A 24106-nucleotide genomic window follows, 5' to 3' on the forward strand; every position below is an offset into this window, starting at 1 on the left:
CTACGTAGTCCAGTATCCAGTTGTCACAGTTGCCAACCAGATGCCTGCATACAGGACTTGCATGCAAAAGCACTCTGCTCGCTTGTGGTTCCCAGTAGCTGCTCCTCAAAGGCCTGATGTTTCCAACACTGGAGGTAGTGCATAGCTAGCATAGGTTATAGTAGAGGAAGCAAACAACCTTTTCTTTACCTTGGCTGGTTTACATTACATATAATTCCAGCTAAAACATCTAACCCCCAAAGATGCACACCACATTTAATGACCTGCTTCTTTCCCGTAAGTGTTTTGGTTTGGGCATTTGCTTCTCTTTTGATGACATGTGTATGGAAGATGAACTTAGCACCGCATTTCTCTAGTTTTCCAGGAGCAGCATAGAAGGGTTTGATAAAAGGAGCAGCACAGATGGAAAAAGGAAAGAGTTAACTGGGAGCAAATAGGTTTCGTTCCTACAGCAGAATTTATGGAGGCTTTACGTTTTTGCACATTTTATGCTCTCGGTAGTGGAACTGCCATTGGCAATCAAACATATTTGTTCTACAAGAGAGCATCCTCGGCAACACAGCTTTCAACTAGCTGAGCCCGACACACTTCCTTAGAAAATGCTTGACAACTTGAAGTGCAATAAATAATGGCAGAAGATTAAACTTGAAAGCATGTAGAGTTAATTTCCTCAGTGTGGCTCATTATGTCTGTAATCTCAAATTGCATGATTTATCATTACCATTCAATTTTAGAATTACAGTGAGGGAACATTACATGCCAAATTCGAAGCTCAAATAATGGATTATGGGGAAACTCTCAGGGTTCAGTGAGTTTTTATTTCTGAAGCAAACAAATGCAGGCAATAGAAACGCCACAGATGTACCTTTGTGAGAAACATCATTTTAAGTGGAAGTGAAGCAAGTTTCAGCTGTGTGAGGTGGGAAGGCAGATATGGTCAAAAGAAGCCATGTGAGGAGTACAAGAGAGGTGGAGATACCTAACGGGCCTAGGGCAACCAGAGGCAGTGGCAGGGGACTGCTCAAGTAGAAAGTTAGGATTTCAACCAATGCCCTCAATTGCTGTGAGGGGGTGGGCTGGATGGGGCAAAGGCCTCTCTCCACCCAACTCAGAATAGCTCTACTGACCTCTGCAGTTAACTCATCCTCCCAATGGAAGTACTGCCTGCCTGAAGTTTGGATTGCTCTGCTAGTTGCCAGTTATCTTCTCCTGTCATGCAGGAGAACTGGGTCCAATTCCTCAATGGGGAGCTCCTGCTTTGGGGGAGACTCTGCAGTTCTGTAGGAGAGCACATGCGCTGAGTGTTGGAAGATCCTAGATCCTGTTCCCTGAATCTTCAGTTGTAAAAGGAGCACACATAGCCGATGATGGGAAAGAACTCTGTCTGAGACTAATTTGCGTAGCAAATGATTATGGGCTAGATGGACAAGTAGTCTGACTTAAACAAAGCATCTGCCTCAGGTGGTGGAAGCAGGAAGACAGTGACAGGGAATGAGATCCTTTCTTGTTCTACCTGCTTGTTGCTGGCCTAGATGCTATCTCCAAATGCTTCACAGCTACTGCCACTGGACCAAGAGATCAGGCAGACATTCCAGGCCACTCACTGGAGCAGGCATCACACATACATTGCTCTCTCATGGCAAACAGTGACTGGGTTAGCTACTCATCCATCAGGATGTCCTGAGAGGTTAACATGTGAAGAGGGAAGAGTGTAGCAAATCAGAAGATCTGGACACTCACATCCTGTGATTCATTGCCCCCATTGCTATTATTATTATTATTATCTTTCAGCCTCTTCTCTTTCCTCTTTATTTAACTTGACGGATAATTCTGTCTGCACTGTATATTTTCTGAATGGCTGATACCTAGCACAAATCTCTAAATATTACTTTGCAGTTGAACAAGTACATGGTACAACATATAAACTGCAAAGGCATTCCATTAATTTAAGGGAAGTTTGGTTACAAACGTGGTGCCTGTATTTATTTCTCTTGATTATTTTTTATTATAGTTTTACTACTACTGCAGACATGGAATCTACTGGGAGTGCTCTGAGGCAGCCTTTCTGAATTATGCTTCCTGGGTGACTAGAACCAACAGTAACAACTTTGCTCTCCTTGCCTTTGGCTGTAAAATGAGAGCAATAATCCTTAGCACTCTCACAGAGGCCACTAAGATGCCAGCTAATGCTATAAAGTACTCAGCCAGAATATGTTATGTTAGAACAATTACTGTGGACAAATTTTATTTGTAGACTCTGGAACTGAGCTACTTTAAGTAAGCCTCTCTGTGCAATCTACAAGACCATGGCTAGAAAATTGAAACTCACAAGTGCGTGCCCAAGCGCTCTCATCTCTGAAATCTGAATGCCATTTCATGAAGATGATATTGTGGCAGAAAACCTCAGTGTAGATGACAGAAGTGATACCGACTACAGCAAGAAAGAATATTAATAATCTGTGCTGCAGTCTGTGTCAGTTCCAGATTCCAAACTAAATTTGTCCCCAGTATTTTATGCTGCATGACATACTTAGATGGCTGCATAGTACACCCAACTGATTCTCTGATCTTGTTCTAGGGAGATCCAACTTTTGGTTCATAATTCACCCTGCATCAACAGTTTACTCATAGTAGCAAGGCAGTGATAGCAGCATCCTGGAGATCGCTGAGAACCATTTTAATATCACCCTGGTATGAATGTGTAGGAGTTTTAGTATGTCTAACAAAACTTGCACATAATAAGTTATTGAAATGTGGAGTTTGTTTATAAATTTGTAGACTATGAAATGTCAAGATAATATGTAACTCTACGTATTATTTTCATTGATATAATGCCTAACCAATATTGTTGCTGGTTTTTTTAAATTAAAGGTAGGATTATTTATATATTATATTTGTATTTTACTATTATTATTATTATCTTATTTATTTTTTAAAAAAGGAATTTACCCTCAATGTTTTTTCTTCCCAATGTTCCATGGCCTTCCATTTACTTGCCACACATTTTAGGACCTTGTAGTAGGATGGGAGTAAACATTCACTGCCTAATTCTAAATTAGTTGCAGAATCAACTGACCTTTTACCCTTTAGGTAGCAAAAGAACAAAAACCCTGAAACTTCTGTAATGAGAATGCCAGCTAATTTTGCACAACGAACAGAAATGGCTGTAAACTGGCACTGTAATTGCTCTGGCAATGCCCCTGTTAAACAGTCAGATTTGGGTTTAGACCCATGTAACACAGTAAGACGATCTCTGAAAACTCGCACCAGTTCTATCAATATTTCTAATGAAGCAAGTATTTGGCATTGTAGTGCTAATGCATTCTGTCAACAGAAGGATTTCCGCTTGTGCAATGGAACTCTCTCTCTTCTTCCCCTGTGCGCCTCCTAAAACTGTTCTTGGGTTTCCTTCAAACCTCTGAAAGTTTGGGGAAGAAGCAGGGTGCACATGGAGAGAGAAGAGGAGGGGAAAGCTCTGTTGCACAAGTGGGAATCATTGCACTAATGGAATGTAGTAGTTGGATGCTGCCCTTGGTCCTGAATGGAGTGCATAGAGGTTTTGCCACCCTCTAAAGCAGCCTTTCTCAACCTGTGGGTCCCCAGATGTTGTTGAACTACAACTCCCATCACCCCTCCTAGCAAGACAAGCACTCGGGGATGATGGGAGTTGTAGTCCAACAACATCTGGGGACCCACAGGTTGAGAACTGCTGCTCTAAACATCTCTGCAGCACCACAACATGTGTATAATGTTTAAATAGCCAAAACTTCTCTTCCTGATGAGGTAACAATGTTGGCATGGAGTCTTGGACCATTAGTTCACTTCCCACAGATGGAAATAGGAAATTTTGTAATTTTAGAAATACAAAATGGGTTTTCACCATAAAAGCAAAATGAAGTTTCTATCATTGGGCCCTTTCAGAGGTCCGGAGAGACTGGGGCTACTTCCAGCTTTTGAGACCCCCCTAGCCATTGGAGGAGGAGGAGAGTGCTGGAGGAGACTCTTGAGAGTCCCATGGACTGCAAGAAGATCAAACCTCTCCATTCTTAAGGAAATCAGCCCTCAGTGCTCACTGGAAGGACAGATCATGAAGCCGAGACTCCAATACTTTGGCCACCTCATGAGAAGAGAAGACTCCCTGGAAAAGACCCTGATGTTGGGAAAGATTGAGGGCACTAGGAGAAGGGGACGACAGAGGACGAGATGGTTGGACAGTGTTCTCGAAGCCACAAACATGAGTCTGACCAAACTGCGGGAGGCAGTGGAAGACAGGAGTGCCTGGCGTGCTCTGGTCCATGGGGTCACGAAGAGTCGGACACGACTAAACGACTAAACAACAACAACAGCAGCCATAATAACAGTAACAATAATAATTGACAGCATACCAAAAAGTCACCCCAAAAAGGGTGCCTTTGGGGAAGGGCCATAGGTCAGAGGTAGAGCACCTGCTTTACATGCAAAAGGTTCCAGATTCAATCCATGCAGGGCTAGGAGTGTCACCTGCCTGAAACCCGGAACAGCTGCTCCAAGTCAGTGCAAGAATGCTGAGCTAGATGGACCAATGATCTGACTCAGCAGAAAGCAACTTTTTATGTTTCTTATGAGTAGTTTGTTTATACGATCAGCTAAACTGAGAAGACATGTTCACCACTGTGTAACCTTGTGTCATCATGTCCTATGCATTTTTATTACTATTTAGGAACATTTTTAACACTTTAATTTGGCAAATTCTGCATCAGTTGACGACGACGACAACAACAACAACAACAAAAGAAAGTCTTTGTACCAAATCACATCTCTTATTTGCTTAAAGTTGCAACCCAAAGTTAAAAGTATTTGCTCGCCACATTTGGGTCTGTTGTGAATTAAAACAAGTTGCAAAACTGATCAAAAGCTAAAATTTGAGTTTCCCTTTCAGTCTGAGGTCCAGGCGAAATGAGCCTTCCAGACCTCCCTCTGATCAGCCCTCTCTGTGTAATCTAAACTACCCAATGTACTGTACGTTTCAAGTAAAGAAAAAACATGGTTGCAAGGATGACCTTTAGACTAAATGAAATAAATAAAGAGGAAAAAACTGCTGCAACAGCCATTCCTTGGCTATATTAAACTCTTCACCAAAAAGATTCCCCCATGTCAAAGTGCACATTGATGGAACAAGTTGTCTTGATTTTACAATGAACATAATTTTTAGGCTTCATCACGACAGTCTGCTGAAAAAAGTGCAAATGCCTTAAACTATGTTAGTACTCACCAAGTCCAGCCATGCTTGTTTGACATGGAGTATTTTTCCATGATGGCAGTAAGACGAAGCAGGGAAAATTTTTGCAGCAGATTTAACTGAGCAGCTGACTGACTGCTGATCTGCAGTGATCCTATAGCATGGCACAGTTGGTGAGAGATCTGAAAACTGTGCCAACGTAATCGCCTTTAGACAAACAAAGTAAAAAACAACAGAATAAGATGTTTGATTATGGTGCTATGTTTGAGGCCTCTGAGAGATTTGCACTTGCAAGTATACAAGATTTCCTTCCGCTGTCCATCCATACTGGTTGTTTCTAGAGACTAGTCTCCACATTTAACCAACATAAAAACAACCCATTTGAAAAAGTCTGTATGTCTGAGAAACATTACAGGTATGATTAACGTTCATAAAGTACAAAATTGCAATTTACTTTTGCTCCAGTACATCCCATTCACAAAGAAGGTGGTGCATCATCATGACCACACGGTATTATCCAAAAACTCTATCATCATCTATCTATCATCTATCTATCTCTCTATCTCTCTATCTATCTATCTATCTATCTATCTATCTATCTATCTATCTATCATCTATCTATCTATCTATCATCTATCATCTATCTATCTATCTATCTATCATCTATCTATCATCTCTATCATCTATCTATCTATCATCTATCTATCATCTATCTATCATCTATCTATCTATCATCTATCTATCTATCTACCATCTCTATCTATCATCTATCTATATCTATCTATCTATCTATCTATCTATCTATCTATCTATCTATCATCTATCATCTATCATCTATCATCTATCTATCTATCTATCATCTATCTATCTATCTATCATCTATCTATCTATCTATCTATCTATCTATCTATCTATCTATCTATCATCTATCTATCTATCTATCTATCTATCTATCTATCTATCATCTATCTATCTATCATCTATCTATCTAATCTATCATCTTTGGAACTCCATGAAGCAGGATTTTCAAATCTACATCCAATTATTTTGAAGGGTACAAACCTGTTTGGCCTTGTAAGAGATGCTCCAACACCAGAATCTCTTCTGTCCCTAACACCAGTAGCTTCTGATTCATTGAGAGATGTCCCATCTCTGTCCATATCACTAGGGGTCGTCCGGCCATCCGATACAGAGTTCTGTTCAAAGTCTAATGCAATCTTGACTGGTGACCGGAATGATAAAGATCCACATTCACCAATGGATAGATCGTTGTTCTTCAGCTCTGGCAATATGTTTTTGGACCAGTCGTCTACGGATTCTTGAAGCCCATTGACCTGCTGCAAAATGTCATCCAGATGAGGAAAGAGGTTTTCCCTTTCCAAATCTAGAAGGTCTCCAGTACTGGCATATAAGTGAGAACCTGGAACGTTGTCATAAATGCTAACTCGGCTCTCCTTTGGACAGATAGCAAGGGGATTGGACTCTTTGGGTGTCGAGCACTTCTGATTGCTTAGAGAAATGCTGCCTGTCCTCCAGTTCACACGGTTGCTGCTATCTGTAGGGGAGAGGCTTTCTATGGAAAGTGCCTTGGGAAACGTTCCAGGTTTGTGGTCCTTCGGAATATGGACAACTAGGTTCTCCTGGGAATGAAATTCATTTCTACGATTCTGATCTATCACTTGCCTCAGTGCTGCTCCTGCAAGAACATCCAGGTCCTCCAGGTACATGCCGCCTCGTTTATTTGATTCATGGTATTTCCGTTCCTTTAAGGAGGGAGTGCTTATGCCACTACTGCTAATCTCTGACTGGCTACTCTCACTGCTGGATTTAGCAGAGAAGGGAAATGCTTGCTTGGCTGCGTTTTGAGATGTTACGTTCTGGAGGTTTCCATTCCCAATTTGGACGCATTGCATATCCTTTAGGGCTTTTGGCTCATGCTGAAGAACAGGTCTGCCTATCACTAAGTTACTAGTCCTTGTGGAGCCTTTCAATTTTCCATGTGCCCCTTTGGCTTTGAGTGTCTCCATACGCTTCAGAAAGGTTTTAGCTCTGGTCCGTGTTGGCTTCTCATTGCTGAGGTGATGAGAGTCTTCTGGAGGACGGTAAGGGCTGGTGCCAACTGAGGTGGAGTCATGCAAAAGAGCGTTTTCTACACAATATTGTCCTGAACAGTCAAATGTCTCCCTGAGAAGGTTGCTGGCTCCAGAATGACTCCGATGGTCGCTTCCCCCACTACTCTCGCTGTGAATAGATGAGACGTCAGGCTCGCTCAGGTCAGTAAGCACACTTTCACTGCTGGTGGTGATTTTCATTTTAATGTCCCCCAAGGACCCATGCTTGTCTGACTGATGAAGTAAGGTGTCAATGTCGTCCACCCGAGACCATCTGCGGCTCGTCCTTTGGAAAGTCCATTTGTTACTGATGGCACAAAGGTCTTCTTCATCAGAGTCTTCACTCTGAAAAACAGCACATAGATAAATAGAATGTCTTTCCCCTCTTAGCGTTATACACCTAAAAAAAATTGTGATGCAGTTAAAGTTAAGCAGGCTGGATGATACTGTTCTTTTTTCAAAGATAATGGATTACAGCCCTCCTTTCTTCACTTTCTAAAATTCCAATACAGGCTCTGAAATGCACAAATAGAGCTTTTTCACTGTGAAGTCAATATCCTTCAACATTAGCTCATTCAATAGATCCATTTGGAATGCACTATCTCCCTCCCTCCCTCTCTCTTGCCTGAGAGCTTCACAAGCAAAAATCTCATGGACATTTACCAAATAAAATCACTGGGGGAATAAATTGAAACAGCTGGAACAATAAATTACGTATAATGCATTGCCATACGAATTCTAATTGGATGACCCCATCCCATGTGGCCAAGTGACATGACGTTTCTGTTCTTACTCTAATGGTAATATTAACTAATAATTAGAAAACGCAAATGTTATTTGAGAACTGAAAACATCATTGTAGTCCCACAATAGTCCCAAAGTCAAAGCATAAAGGCGGCCTATCTTGACACTCGGGGATGTAACTGTGGACACCTCATCAAGTGCAACTGGTGGACCCAGATGCACATCCCTGTTTAGTTCAATAAACTTTATATGAGCTCCACAATGGATTGGTTTGCATACCATATCAAACCATGGTTTAGTGCTAAGTGCACAAGGATGAATGAGCCTGAGTAAACAAGCCTGTGCATCCCTCTCTCCTCCTATGCAGCCAAGAGAAGGACTCCACTATTGTTTAGTTTCACTTCTCATGAATCCTGTCTTATATTATGTATGAACCAGAGACTGTGCTTTAAAACAAACAAAGTCTGAGTTCCGTCAGCGGAAAAAGGTGGAGTGAAGCAGCAGAAGCAGCAGCAGCAGCTGCGCTTTGAAGTTGGCTTGTCAGAAACTTATTTCCTACAGTCAGAAAGTTAATTTCTACATAATGCTAAACTAGGAGTGTTTGAATGAAAAATGAAAAATGAAATGCTAGCAAAGTCCTGCTCCTGGCTGCATGAAAGAAGAAGGGGGAGCAGAGGGTGTAAACCCAAAGCTTCACTTGAATTCATTCTAGCACATGCTCACAGCACCAAACCACAGTTTAGTGTTACGTGCAAACCAGTTCAGTGTAAATACAGGTGTGCATCCTGATTCACACTTGCAACAGTCGCGGAAGGCTAGTTACACCTGGTTGTGTAATCCTGAAGCCATTTATATATAATTAAATCTCATATTGGGAAATAACGATACATAGTTTGGTATAAATCCAGAATCCCTCTACCAACCAGCACCAAAACATACAAACAAATATAAATACCCCTCTTAGGCTGCAATCCTAAACAGTGCGACTTAATTTCATGTAAACATGCTTAAGACTGTGCTGCACAATGTCAAACGAACAATGGAAGATGAGAAACAGTTCACAGAGAATATGGACAGTGGTGGTGGTAATATAATATCTATACACCAAACGTACAGAAAACATGTTTTGGAAAGGGAAAACTTATGATACTGTTTAGCAGCAACTAGAGTGGGTGGGAAATGAGTTCCACATTCCATCAGAAACTATGTGGGATTGTTTGTTGAACAAAAGCACATTGGCTTTAAACTCAAGAGAGCTATAAGCAAAGCTTTAGTAAACTAGGCACCTACGGGTACGGCACACTATCCATTATAGATGAATGCTATTCCTGTATGCCTAACATCTAGAACTGGGAACCATGGATCTAAATTGTGAGTTTGCACTTCGATATTTGATTCCTGCTTTTCCAACAGCAACGTTGAGCGCAAGGCGGCTCACAATAATAATAAAATTTTAAAAAGAGCAAATATTACTATCACTATAATCATAGCAAAACCACAACAGCCTATAAATAAGGCAAAAAATTAAAAATCAAACAATTAATACGATTTGCACATTAACTTAAGAACATAAGAAATAAACCCTCTGCTGGATCAGGCCAGTTCCCACTGACCTGTGGAAAGTCTGCTACCGGGACCGTGCACTTCCGCTCCTGTGGTTTCCAGCAACTGGTATTCAGAGGCATACTGTCCCCAGCTGTGAAACCACAGCAAAGTCATTGTGGCGAGTAGCAACTGATGGCCTTGCCATCCATTCATTTGTCTCAGCCACTGAAGCTAGTGGCCATCCTTACATCTTGCAGGAGCCAACCCTGTAGTTTAACTATGTCCTCCACACAGTACATAGTCTTCCCTTGTCCTTCCCATCATTCTTATATCCAGAGATAGCTGTGTCCCATTAACATACAAGGAAGCAGCTGCCGCTTCTGCAAAATTGTGCTTGGAATCAACTCTTCCAAGCACAGTACAATCGTACCTTAGCTCCTGAACGCCTTGGGAGTTTAACATTCCGGCTCCCAAACGATTGAAAACTGGAAGTGAGTGTTCCGGTTTTTGAACATTCTTTTGGAAGCCGAACGTCTGGTGCAGCTTCTGCTATTTTTTTCCGGCGTGCCTGCGCAATCAGGAACCAATCAGAAGCCGTGCCTTGGTTCCTGAACCTTTCGGAAGTCAGACTTTCGGAACAGATTCGATTCGACTTCTAAGGTACATCTGTATATGGACTTTGTAGACTACACACTAATTGCCCACCGCAAAGCCCCATGCTTTGCACTACATGCTGTGCGTTTACAGAACAGAATTGGCTGGGAAAATCCAATTTATTTATCTATAAAAATATGTTCATATCTCTGTAAAGCCATTTATAACAAACATACATATCTACAGTAAAAACCATGTAAAATTTTTAATCAGAGATCAACAAACTATGGCAGATAGATTTTTCTTAAATGGCTCCATAAGCTTGGCAGCACAGAGGTTTTAAGCAGATGTTTAAGGATTGAAACAGAAGGTGGCCACTGAATCGCTATTGGCAGAGCATCCCATAGACACGGGTTGATGACCCTAAGCGCTCTGTTTCTTGTTGCTGTCAGATGAGTCTTGCCAACTCGGAGGATGACTAACCATGCTCCTGCAAACGATCTCAGTGACTGAGCTGGAATAGAAGGGTTTAGGCAGTCTCTAAGATACCCAGGACCTACGTTTTTCAGGGCTCTGTAAATTCATATAATTGTTTATGGACGTTGGAAACTATCGTCATCCTGGAAAGAATTCCCACTCTTAGAAGGAAAGCTTTAGCCCATAAACTGAAGTCACCAGATTTTTTAAATTTTATTTTACAGACATCGGCTTGGATTCTAAACAGATTAACAAAGTTTACAGTAAGTAAGTTTTCCATCCAATCTGCCCCCTGCTCCATCTAAAAAAAACACCTCTCAGGGGGACGGATGGACAGGGTCTTCCCTGACAGTGTGGGCTGGGGATAGCTGTGCATGGGGTAAGGAAGGGACAGGAAGCTTTCCTTCCATGAACTTCCTTTACTAAACTAATCTTCCTTGTATAGGGAAGCTTTTAATGTTTCATATTTTATTATGTTTTTATATCAGTTGGAAGTGGCCCAGAGTGGCTAGGGCAACCCAGTCAGATGGGCAGGGTACAAAATATAATAATAATAATAATAATAATAATAATAATAATAATAATAATAATAATATGGCTCCAAGACTGGTTTTCATTATTCTCCCCTCCCCACAACTTCCCACTCCCATGCCCAACCCCACATTGCTCAGGAGGGTTCTACTGATCCTTCCTAGAGGGTTTTTCGGGACGTGCAGTGGCTGGGAGAGGAGGGGATAGATTACGTTCCTTAGAAATAATTGGAGAGGTCAAAGTCAAATTAATGTTAAGTGAATTCTTTTGTCATGTGCACCTTCCTTCCCATAGGGCTGGATTTGACAAAAGAGTTATGCTCGTGGGAGCTACTGCAATGAGTCTTGAAGCACCATGGGGATTTCCCCTCTCTCCTCCGCCCATGCCTCCAAATAAGCTCTGGGGGTCAGCAGAACCCCAGAACATCATGTGTGAGGAGGTCAACTGTTTTGTCTGGCAAGCGGAAACTCTTGCACTGATAGAATGAGTAGAGGACCTGATCTAGGCCCAATTGGTGCGCGACGCAGGGATCAGGCCTGATCTGCCCAACTCCCACCTTTCACCATCATGAGTTGCTAGACTCCATGAGTTGCTAGATACAATGGTATCTCTGTCACTCAGTAGGTTTGGATCACTCTGTAATATCAGACTAAGCCCATTTAAAATAGCCACTAAAATTCCCATGAAAATTACTAACCAAAAGTAAACACAGCATTTTCATAAATCTATTTCAGCCAACAACCTTTAACAGCCGTACATTTTCATCCAACATGTAGAAATCTGCAGCTTCGTCTATCACCATAATTTAGAAGTGTTTAAATTATAACCTCCCACAATCTTATAAGGGTCCCTGCTAAAATTTGAATAAAGATAAGGTAGTAAAAATTTAAATTACCGTGTCATATTTATTCAAATTTGAAGGGGACAGCAGGGATCAGATAATTTTTTTCTAGGGGCTGGGTTGGGTCTTTGGCCCAGCAGATTATTATCTACAAACATCATGCCACACAAAAATATAAGCATTCCATTAGATAATCTGCACCTTTACTTAGCACTATCACACGGCTCCCCAAGAATACTCTTGGGATACAGAAGTGATGCTGTTTTGAACATTATTCTAGGGATTCAGGGAACCTTTGAAAGTCAGATGATGCTCAATTATGTCTACACTTAATAAACTGAGAGATAAGCAAGGTTTTTCCACTACATACAATCCCTTTGTACCTCCTTCTTGTGACGTTAGAGAACAAACCGGGAGGGCTTCGACAAACCGGAGCCTCCTGTTTTGTCTGAACCACCAAACTATTATTGCCAGTATCACAACAATCCAGAATATTATTGAAGTTGATTTAATACCATGGCTTGTTGTGAAGCTGGTAACTGTAGTTTCCCAACTCAGAAAAAAAACACACAGGAAACTATGGTCAATTAGAAGCTTCCTTGCTTAATCATGACTTGCATGAAGGGGTAATCAATGGGGTTTCGAGCATTGGAGATGGGGGAAGGTTCGCTCGTATCTCATCTTATTAAGCAGGGATGTGATCATCCAAATGCAGCCACTGTGGCTGACAATAGTGTGTGCTGGCAGAATGAAAGATAATCCCAAGTTAAACAAGCTAGCTGGCAATGTAATTTGACTCTGTTCTGAAAATTATATCTAACAATAAAGAGCACAAGCCAGTTTCTATGTGTAATCAGTTGGCCCTTTCAGCTGAGAAAACTGCCAAAAATGACACTAATTATCACCGAGCATGATGATATATTTGACTTTATTCACTAACAATACAGCTGAGATAGCAAACCATTGTCCGGCATGAAAGGAATTTGTTATCTCGCAGTGGCAATTTTACACCTGGGCTTCTCTCAGGCTTGCTCCTTCTTGTGCATGAATATTGCCATTTTGGCTGCATAAGAACTGGCACTTGCAGAACTGAGTTCACAGTTAGTAAATGATGCACTGCAGCCTTCCAGTGCAATCTCTGTGTGTGACAAAGGGCAAAGCTAAATGCTTTCCCACGTTCCCCAGCACAGCACTGCAATGCCCACAGGGATTATCCTGCAAAGGAGTAGTTAACTTTGCCCCCCAGGACATCCCCATGCTTGGTTCTGAGGAACTTGCTATATGGATTGCTCAGCCTTCATTGGTCCTCATAATCAGGGAGTGCCAGCACAGAGTGAAACACTCTGAGTGTCTGTACAGCAGACAGGAGTGCCTGCTCCTAGGGGCCGAGGCAGTTTAAGCCCCCACAGAGTCTTTTTTGAGGGAGCTGAGCCCCTTCAATATTCAGAGGGTGTTCAGTTCTGCCTCATGGCTCCTCATAGCATTGTACAATGTCAGGGTGTCACGCAACTTATCCACATGATGTTGAAGCATCATGTACATGACACCATGCGGTGTCACGCATGAGCCCCCTCAATCCTCTTAAGATGGCGCCTGTGACTGCAGATGTCTGAAGCACTGACAAAGTACACCTGATCCCTTGAATTTGAACCGCACAACACATTGCCCACAGTGTGCGTTCATGTGTGGCCTATCAATGATTGCCCCCACCCCCTTTATGTCTGAATCCAAGACAATACAGTGGTCAAGGAAAGTAGCCACAGTGCTGAGTGAAGCCAAGGGCCAGGCCCATCAGTGATATTGACTTCAGAGTGGTTAGAGTTGCACACTGATGCCTTATATCCACAAGTCCTCTGTATACAGCTAATAACTAGTGAGGTCTCATGGTTAGAACGTTGGACTTCTACTATGGAGACTCAATTTCCAATAGCCGCTCAGCCAGGAAGCTTGACTTCACTCAACTTCTACATCCGCTTTCTGTTTTTAGGATAAGACACAGCTAGACGAGTAACAAAAATGTGTGCACAACTCTCCATTATGAATGAGCTGAAGGCTTAGCTCAGGAAGGCCGACAGTGTTTGCCAGATTGTAAAGGCTCAGAAAGAACGTTCTATACTTAGCATCTTTAGAGCTGGTTAAAAATAGAAGAAAACTAGAACTGAAAACATTGTTTCCTCAGGTGGATGTGGGTGCCAGCAGAATGCATGAGTGTAGCTCTCTTAATGGATTTTCCCACATTTTTTCCTTCACAAGGGCTGTGACCCTACAGCTGGGGAAGGCAGTCATTCCAACTGCAGCTGTGTGTCTATCTAAATAACTTAAGGGCAATTCAAGGGAATTTCAAAACATAAGAATATGCTTCAAATGAAGTTTAATGTCAGGCGCTAACAGTTTGTTATGTAGAACTATGTGTTAATTTCCCCACTGATTTCTATTGGATTACAGATTTGCCTCATCTTCTCTCCCAGAATGCCTTGCAGTGACCCATTTGTATCTTCCATCTTTGACTGGCCTTCAGTGCTAGGCCATTCAGCAACTTAATTGACTGCTGTTTTTCTGAGACATTCAAGGAGATGTGGAATATAACTGTTCCAAGTTTTCTAACCATCAGTGCTTGCTTGGCTTTATGCCCCAGACATAATAAATGGCAAATAGAGTTGTTAAGAGAGGCAGTAACCATTATGTGAAGAGATATTTTCCATCCTTACAGATATGCAGTGGAAGAGAGAACTATAAAATAACTGTGAGTCACTGCCTAACAGTATTTTTTTTTTTGTTGTTTTTTGGTCTGCAACTGATTTCTGAGGCCACAACCAAACAGCAGCTTCCGCTGGGGACTGTAGCACTAAGCAGGAAGTGGGGGGAAATGGTATCTTGAGGAAGAGGCACCAGGTAGCTAAGACCACAGCTGACTTGCACTGTAACACCTGCATCTCATAATGTGGACTGCAGATGTTAGGAATGTTTATCCAGCGTATATGCCACTTGCAACCTTCTCCACCCCAAAGCACCCCATGTTACCAATATTCTAGCATTCTTTCCAATTCTGCATATCTGCCTCCTTATCTACACTGTAAGATAAGGCTTTTCTGGTCTTTGCTTTTATCTTTTTCGTTCTCATTTTCAGTTGCCTTCACTCGTTCTCAGTTATGTCAACCCTGGCTGGCTACGCTTGAAATTATATGAACACTTACATGGGTGCAAGCTCTACATCAAGACTTACTACATTGTGGCATCCCTTTATCTATGAGGTGATTGCTGATTGGCTACGATCATCAATGTGACTAATCTCAGAAGGAGAAAGAAGCAATTTTAGTTACACACACACACACAAAATAAAAGAACACGTTGCTGTCCTAGATTTTTTAAAACTCTAAAATTTGACACAGGGAGGCAGCAGAGTAAGGGGAGGAAGACTGAGGTGCAATGACTGAGCCCGTTGAGACCAAGTGCCTACGATGAAGAGAGATGTGAAACAAGCCATCAGGTCACAGTGCTTTCCTTAGCCACAACTCTAGTGTCAGACAAGCATACCAGCAAATCAAAAGTTGCTCACGTTCACCCGTCTTACCTCTCCCTGCCTGCTCACTCCTGCTGTTGTTTCCAGCTGGATAAATTTTAAAAAGCACTCCAGAGTGGAGGGTCTGAAATGGAAGCAGCACATTCTCCTCCGTATTTAGGAACCTGGGTGCAGGGCGCTTTGCTAACTTTTTCCAACAGGAAGAGGAGGCGGAGGAGACAACCATAGGCAAGTGAAGGCATGAGCAGGCAGATGGGGCCAAGGCAGATGCCAACATTCAATCTGCCGGTATGCTCATCTGAGGGTTGGGGTTGCAGCACTATGAAGACACATTTTATCTTTAATCTGAAGTGTGTTTTAGACTGCGGTCCTAAACTACCAGTCCTGAAAGGGAGTGAGGAGGCAAGGGAGGTATTTCATTTCAAATTAGGCCAGACACAATGACGTCCATCTTAGGTCCAGCCGAGAAGAAATGGGGATGCACCCCATTCCATTATCCTCCCTTGTCCCCTGCCCCATTCTAAGCACTGCCACCATCAGTAACACCACTGAGAAGAAGAAGAAGAGTCTGGATTTGCTATCCCGCTTTATCACTACCCGAAGGAGTTTCAAAGCGGCTAACATTCTCCTTTCCCTTCCTCCCCCACAACAAACACTCTGTGAGGTGAGTGGGGCTGAGAGACTTCAGAGAAGTGTGACTGGTCCAAGGTCACCCAGCAGTTGCATGTGGAGGAGCGGAGACGCGAACCCGGTTCCCCAGATTACGAGACTACTGCTCTTAACCACTACACCACACTGAGAAGAATTAAGCCTCCTGAGAGAGAATCAGAAGTGTGCAATGTTTCTTAAGGCAATGTACTGTTGTTGTTTAGTCGTGTCCAACTCTTCATGACCCCATGGACCAGAGCATGCCAGGCACTCCTGTCTTCCACTGCCTCCCGCAGTTTGGTCAAACTCATGCTGGTAGCTTCGAGAACACAGTCCAAGCATCTCGTCCTCTGTCGTCCCCTTCTCCTTGTGCCCTCCATCTTTCCCAACATCAGGGACTTTTCCAGGGAGTCTTCTCTTGTCATGAGGTGGCCAAAGTATTGGAGCCTCAGCCTCAGGATCTGTCCTTCCAGTGAGCACTCAGGGCTGATTTCCTTCAGAATGGATAGGTTTGATCTTCTTGCAGTCCATGGGAATCTCAAGAGGCAATGTACTACGCTATGCTAACTACTGATTAGAAAGTGCCCCTGGGAGGGGAGTGCCTTGTAAATAAAAGGTTGTTGGCTCTGTTACAAAATTCCCCACATCACAAGACATTTTCTGCATTCCTTGCTGAAACCCCTTAAGCCTTAAATAATGCCTGTATTACACAAGGAGGTTGTAAACACGACGAGCTTTATTTTAATAAGTCAGCGCACACACACAAAAATTGGAAAAATGTTATCGGCTTTTTATCTGGCAGCGGATCATGTCTTATAGTCACATGGCATCAGACAACACTGTGAGGCAAGTACCTTCTTAACTAAACAACATGTATTTTGCCCTTGCATTTCGAGAAGCCTGTTGAGAACTGTTCTTTTGTCAAAGTCTCTCTCCCACAGTTTCTGCTATGCAAGTGCGTTCAAGACTCTCGAATAATTCTGAGCAGAAGACAACAGAGGGCAGGAGGAAGTGGAGTGAAAGACAGCAAAAAGAGAGACGGCATTTCAAAGTGCTGATGAATATTTATTAATAGCACAATGTATTTCAGCCAAGAGGCCTTACTCAGAGGCTCTCTCTAAGAGACAGACAACAAACGTATGTGTAACACTCAGTCGTGCATGGCATGGTAGAGCACTGCTGCTCCCCCGACCTCCAGTGGGTCACAGGGAGGTTGGCAGGGCGCAAGCACACCAGTAGGAGCACTGGACTGGCTGTGCTGGTGAGTTTTCAGTGTGTGAACCTCAGCACGGCTGCATCCTTCCCCCTCTACTGGCGACACAATTAACTGGAGGTCAGGTGAGCAGTGCAGTGCCGTCCCCTACAGAACAATGGTGTTGATATCAATATATATATTAATGTCCTTAAAAACACCACAAGGCTTGTAACTTTTCTATAAAATTAAGCATGCTGAAATCCAAGTTACACAAATGTGTATTTATAACGGTGCTATTTAATATCTACATGAAGCCATTAGGAGTGGTCATTAGGAGTTTCAGGGCGAGGTTGACCATCGGCATGTTGATAACACTCAGCTCTGTTTCTCCATAACATCAGAATCGGGAGGGGCTGTGGAGTCCCTAGGCCATTGCTTGGGCGCAGCGGTGAAATGGATGAGAAAAATCAAGCTGTACGCTTTTCAGCGCCTGCTAAAAACATTCTTGTTTAGGCAAGCCTACCCAGATGCTTAGAAAGCTGAGGTAATTTTAAAGTATGGTTGTTGTTTTTTCCTTGATATCTTCTTCAATAACTCGAGTGCAATGACATTGGTAATGATCCCCAGCTTTAAAAGACATTGGCAACAGCTCAATTCTCCATCAGAAATACAATTATGTGCTTTTTCTTGACACTCCCTGAGCGTGCCTGTTAAGCTGGGCGTTTGGTGATGATCCTTGGCTGTCAAAAATGTTTGTAACCAATATGTTCTTTACAAGAAGACCACACATTTGCATTTTAGTGTGAGATATGCCTGCGCCACTGCATTTGAATGGTTTAAGAAGATGTTGTCCAGATACCTGTAAGGTATATTTGAGTAATATAGTTTCAAATAGCTGCAGATACGCATGTTTATTGTTTTATGAGTAAGCTTTTTTAATTGTACACATTTTTGTAACTTTATTTTGGCATGTTTATTGCTTTTAAAAAGCTCTTGGGGTGCTTTTCAGACTATTGGTATATTTAACATTGACATTATGCTTTTTTTATTTATTACTACAAGTGTTACTACTACTGCATAAGTATTGTACTCCTGTTTGTTGAAAGGGCCTGGATGAACCCTTTTGACCGAAATGCATTAGGCTGTAAGTAAGTTCTTTCAGCGTCTTAAAATGTGGCCTCTCCTTTTGGCAGTTTCTTTGATGGTTGCTTCCTGGTGTGTTTTAGAAAGATAGCTGTCACATAGTTATGGGGGTTATAATAATGATGTAGGGCCTTCATCTGAAGTCAAAGAGTTCCTTTCGACCCAGTGCTGTTGCGTTATGTGTGCAGAATCTGTGCGTCCGTCTGATAAATTTTAATTTGCCATGTGATGCAAGGCAATGGCTAGTTATAATCTTCTCCTCTCATGGTCTGGCATCAAACAACTTCAGCACTTACATTTCCTTACAACAGGACACTTTAAACAATGCCAAATATACAACAAGCCAGTTTCTAAAGACTAGTTCACGGGGTATTAGCGCTTAAGTGTTTAAGCCTGAGATCAATCTTAGATGTAATTTTAGGAGGTTTCAAAAGCCCTGGACTACAGAGACATTTCCAAATCCATAGTTACTTGCCTTCTTCCTTTGGAAGTTCACATCGAGTTTCATTGAGGCGCACTTGTTCAGTGTGTTCAGACGTCTAGAAGCAAAGGCAAAATCCAAAGATTAGCATCTCATGAATCAACTGGCCCTTCATGACCTTGCACATTTCTCCCATTCTCTCTCCTTATGGACAGAACTTCAAACAACTTCCTGTAAAGATAGACTGGTAGTGAAATATGCAGTGCTAATTCCTATCCACAAGACTGGGGTACAGAAATATGTACATATAGTGGTACCTTGGTTGTCGAATGGCTTGGCTCCCGAACAAATTGGCTCTCGGAAGTAAGTGTTCTGGTTTGCAAACGTTTTTTGGAAGCCGAACGTCCAAAGCGGCTTCCGTAGCTTCTGACTGAGTGCAGGAAGCTGCTGCAGCCAATTGGAAGCCACACTTTGGTTTTTGAACGGTTCCGGGAGTTGAATGGATTAAGTTCAACAACCAAGGTACCACTGCACCTGCAATTCAGATAATGCAGCAACTAGTTTGGTGGCTTGAGAACGGGATACCTATCATCACAACCAGAAATGGAATTTTGAGGCAATTCCCATGTTCTTTGTCGCTCTACCCAGCTCAGGACCACAATACCTCAAGGACCGCCTCTTCCCATATGAACCTACCCTGACCCTGAGATCATCTTCTGAGGCCCTTCTTTGTGTGCTTCCTCCTAGAGAGGTCAAGATGGTGACAACACAAGAATGGGACTTCTCTGCAGGGGCTCCCCATCTGTGGAATGCTCTCCCCAGGGAAGTTCTCCTGGCGCCTTCATTATACACCTTTAGGCGGCAGACAAAAATGTTTCTTTTTAACCAGGTGTTTGCTGATTTGATTGACACCTTGTGCCCTTTTAAAATGTGGGGTTTTTTTGGGGGGGGCTTATTGCGTTGATGTTGTTTTATTTTTATTGTGTATTTTGTGGTTTTATAGTTTGAATTTATTCTGTGAACCGCCCTGAGACCTTCAAGTACAGGGCGGTATATAAATTCAATAAATAAAAATAATAAATACCCCTGCCCACCTGCCTGAATCTTATAGATTGTCATAATCTGAAGGGCATTTACACAATCTCAGTATTAGAAAGAAAATGAAATAAACACTGGGCTGCAACAGGAAATCGAAATTAGCAGCAATGCTCTATCTATCTTAATAATGAAATAATTGTCTGTACCTCTAATTTCTCACTACAATACGAAACAATAAACATGAACAAAAGTTCACAGATTGCAGTTGGACTTATTTTTAAGAACAAGACTTTTTTAAAAAAACAACAACACCACTCATAATTTCTATGGTACCTCTTAAACTAAACTCAATATTGGAAACAGGCAATATTAGGGAATAATGGCATGTATACCCCATAGTTGTCTTTGGGGTATACATATTCCTGTTGTATTTCTAGTCAAAATATTTTGTAGATTTTAGAAACACTATAAACCTGGGGGGATCGGGAAAATATTTGTTTATTAGAGGTGATAATAGGATAAGCTGCACGCCACAGGCAATTAGGTCTCTCTCAAACCACTTTTAACATGCACACACAAAAAGCATTATCGTTTAACTCTGACCTCAGCTCTATGTAGCTTCAGCAAAAGAGCTCCTTGCTCTTGCAAGATTTCTATGGTATAACCATGGTCTGCAGAGCTTTCAATCAAATAACCTGTTTTCTATAGACCCCATCAATGGTGTCACTATTATCAGTGAACTAATCTCATAAAGTTCTCATCTACTTGAAAACAGCAATAGTTTCCTGTCCACATTTTGCTCCAATATTTTCCTTAAAAGATAACTCCTTTCCTTAAGACTCAAGGTTACATTTTTTGTGAAGTCTGTGACCGATTTCCCGCTTACTAATTTAGCTATCCACATTTTAAAGCAGAAAGATGATGACATATCTTCTGGGGTCCTTCCAGCATTTGAAACAGATTGTTCCAATGAAATGAAAGGATTAATGGTTGTCTTTATGTCTCCAGAGTCTCCAATTAAATGCAGCTTGCCTGGATTTCTCGCACCCTCTTGACGTGCCAATGGCAGAAGACAGAATTCTCCATCTGTGTACATCTGTCATTGGAATAAGAGTCAAAACCTTGGCAAGAGTGATTCCAAGCCCAGAAACAATGGTTAATGATATTTTGATCAATGACGAAAGCTTGCTTTTGTGTGTTACGTTTTGTACTCTGTTGGAAGCTGTTTCCCACAAGTACAAAAATATGCATCAATAGCAACAATTCATTATAATTGTGAAAAATGCAACATGAGTAGGGGCCCTGATTCATAGAATCATAGAACTGTAGAGTTGGAAGGGAAGGATCTAGTCCTGCAATGCAGGAATTTCAGCTAAAGCATCCATGACAGATGGCCATCCAACTTTGATTGAGATTGTTGCTTGCCTGCATTTTGCCAGTAGAAGCTACAGCCATGCCAGTGTGTACCCGTTCATAAATAATGCTCAAAGTGTTGTGTTTTTTAATAAAGAAACTTGGGAGCATGTATTAGCCATAAGACCTAGAACATGTTCCGATATGGAGTTCAATGATACTGCAGAAAAGCCTTGAGATCGAAGAGGAAAATGTCTAGACTCTTTGTCCACTCTCAAAAGCCACATGGCCCACACTAAATATAACAATGTTGTAGAGTAAAATCTCCCCAAACCAGGCTGCCTTCTGGGTGGCTTTTTGCCCTTCTTCCTTGTTGTTTTCTGACACCTTAAAATTGATCAGAATCCTAACTCCCTATGACTCCAGTCTGCAGCTGTTACTGAGCAGCTGCAAAGGAATTTGGCCAAGGGCATGTCAGGGTCACAGGCAGTAAATGCAGGGCTGTGCCCAGGGTACGCTTGCAGCAATACAGGAGGTCTCCTGCATCAGGGCAACTCTGCAACGATTAAGTTTCCTTTACAGCAAGACACAATGGCTTTGGGGAAATGCTCTTGGCCACGTCAATGGTAATGGTTTACCTAAGAGTATGCGTAGGAAGGGTATGATTCTCAGCAAAGAACTTTTATTCAGGAGGGGTAATTAACTCTACTTCTGGCTACCCCTTTGCTGCAGCAACTCCTACCCTGGCTGATTTCTCCCACAAGGCAGCAAAGGCGGGCCTGGCATCTTGGATGGAGGAAAAGTGGGGTGCTGAAAAAAGTAGGTGGTGGTGGTGGTGGTAGAAGAAGAATTAACCATCCTACTCCTGCCCACCACTTCTTGACACCAAACCTCACCTCCTCCTTTGCAGGGGATCAGAGTACAGTCATACCTTGTGTTACGTTTGCGTTACGTTGCGGCTTTTCAGGTTACGAATGCGGCAAACCTGGAAGTGTTTACTTCCGGGTTCGCTGCGCGCACAAGCACAGAATCGATCTGTGCACTTCGCGCATGCGCAGATGCACTCTTATCGTACTTCACGCACGCACAGTAGAGGCACTCTACTTATGGACTTTTTGGGGTGCGAACAGCACCCCGAAACGGATCACGTCCATAAGTAGAGGTACCACTGTACTCTAGCGCACAAACCAGGCTCTCTCCCAACCTGGCTTTAGCCTTATCACCTACGCAGAGATGTTGTTGGGAGGGAGGGATAATACACGAAACAATGTTGTCTGCATGCTTTGCAGCGCTACAAACATCATAATAAATTACAACAAGAATTAAAAATGCACTTTACCTACAAAGAGGTTCTACAAGATCCTTGTCAAGAAAATCATGGTCTTTCTTTACAGCAGCAATGTCAATAGGAAACTGGGAATCTACAAGAGAAGAAGCAGCTGTTACTGGAGTGGGAAACACGTTTTCTTCCAAGAGGAGCTGAATGTGATGCCAGACTAAATTGCAAACATAAGGGGAAAACCAAAATGTCCTCCACATTTAATTTCTGATAAAATCACTTCCTTTTCCAAGTTCAAATGGAGTTGTTGAAATGTGTCAACTAAAGTAACATCAGCATGTCATCATCCAACTACAGTAAGAAATCAGATGGTTTATATTTCAGTCTCCTAATAACAAAGCAATATTGATCATTACTACAGTTGTTGTTGACCATTCCAGCCTTCCCCAACTTGGTGCATTCCATATATTGTTGGACTACAACTCCCATCACCCCTGACCTTTAGCCATGCTGGCTGGGGATGATAGGAATTGTAGTCCAAAACCCACTCCCTTCATTAAGTGGCTAACAACACAAATAATATGAAAGCTGTTAACCTATTTTTATTTTTAAACAGAAATATAACAAGTCTTTCCCTTTTTCACAGACAAACCACTTAGTAGCATTATGAGTGAAGAATTGCAGTTTGTGACTCAGGGCCAAACCTGATGAACTACATGAATGGCTTTTTAAAAAGTGGGAAAAAGTGAAGAAGAGTGTGTTGCTATGGTGACCCTGGTGAGAGGCTTTCATCTTCCCTCCTTAAATGCAACCACAATCCAAATCAACCCATTTCTTTTTGCATTGTAAGAAAAACTTGCATTTGGGCAACTGGGGGATTTTCTTCCAATACAGCTGTGGGTTCTCTGATTTAGGCAAAGTCTGCAGGGTGGAGGGCAAAGGGTTTTAAAGCCCTCCTAACCACCACACTAAGGTTCCAGTCCAGATTGTGTCCTCCCCAACTCCCTGCACCTCGTATTACTTTTAAAAAACAAACAAAAAACATTTGTGCAATTTCCGATTGTGTGGTTGGCACATCATTTGTTTAAAGGTCCAGATGTAGCCCTTCATAGCCCAACATGGAAACCAAGTGTCACAACACTCCACCTCCACTCAGCTGTCTTTAATTTTAAAAGTGTAACGTTACATTTTTGGGGAAAAGTCATTTGAAGAGAGCGCCCCCTGCTGTACCACACAGCTCTTAAAACTATAACCAACTATCAGCCGAGACAAACGCTCTCTTCACACAGCAATGAAGCACAGCATCATGAACTCCCAGCCTTACTGTATATTATAAAGTATATCCCACCTGTCAGTCCCTGCCAGGATCCCCCAAGGTGGTTCACAAAAATTAATAATACACAGTCTGTGAAACAATACCAGAAACCAGGTATTGCAATGGCAGAATG

General features: G+C 42.2%; 1 protein-coding gene across 6 annotated transcripts in view; it reads right to left on the bottom strand.

Annotated features, from left to right (window-relative positions):
* The window catches only part of STARD13 (StAR related lipid transfer domain containing 13), a 218240-nt gene that overhangs the window by 19123 nt on the left and 175011 nt on the right, over window positions 1-24106 (bottom strand). For 5 of the 6 annotated variants that reach the window (XM_077927137.1, XM_077927138.1, XM_028726488.2 and 2 more), the window contains 4 exons: window positions 22719-22800; window positions 19043-19106; window positions 6281-7674; window positions 5252-5425 (listed from right to left, as the gene is read on the bottom strand). In XM_077927137.1, the coding sequence (XP_077783263.1) occupies window positions 5252-5425; window positions 6281-7674; window positions 19043-19106; window positions 22719-22800 (1714 nt within the window). The remainder of the gene's footprint in view (window positions 1-5251; window positions 5426-6280; window positions 7675-19042; window positions 19107-22718; window positions 22801-24106) is intronic. The other variant, XM_028726489.2, reaches the window with a different exon arrangement.

This window comes from Podarcis muralis, chromosome 4, assembly GCF_964188315.1.
Source record: "Podarcis muralis chromosome 4, rPodMur119.hap1.1, whole genome shotgun sequence".
Classification (NCBI taxonomy): Eukaryota; Metazoa; Chordata; class Lepidosauria; order Squamata; family Lacertidae; genus Podarcis; species Podarcis muralis.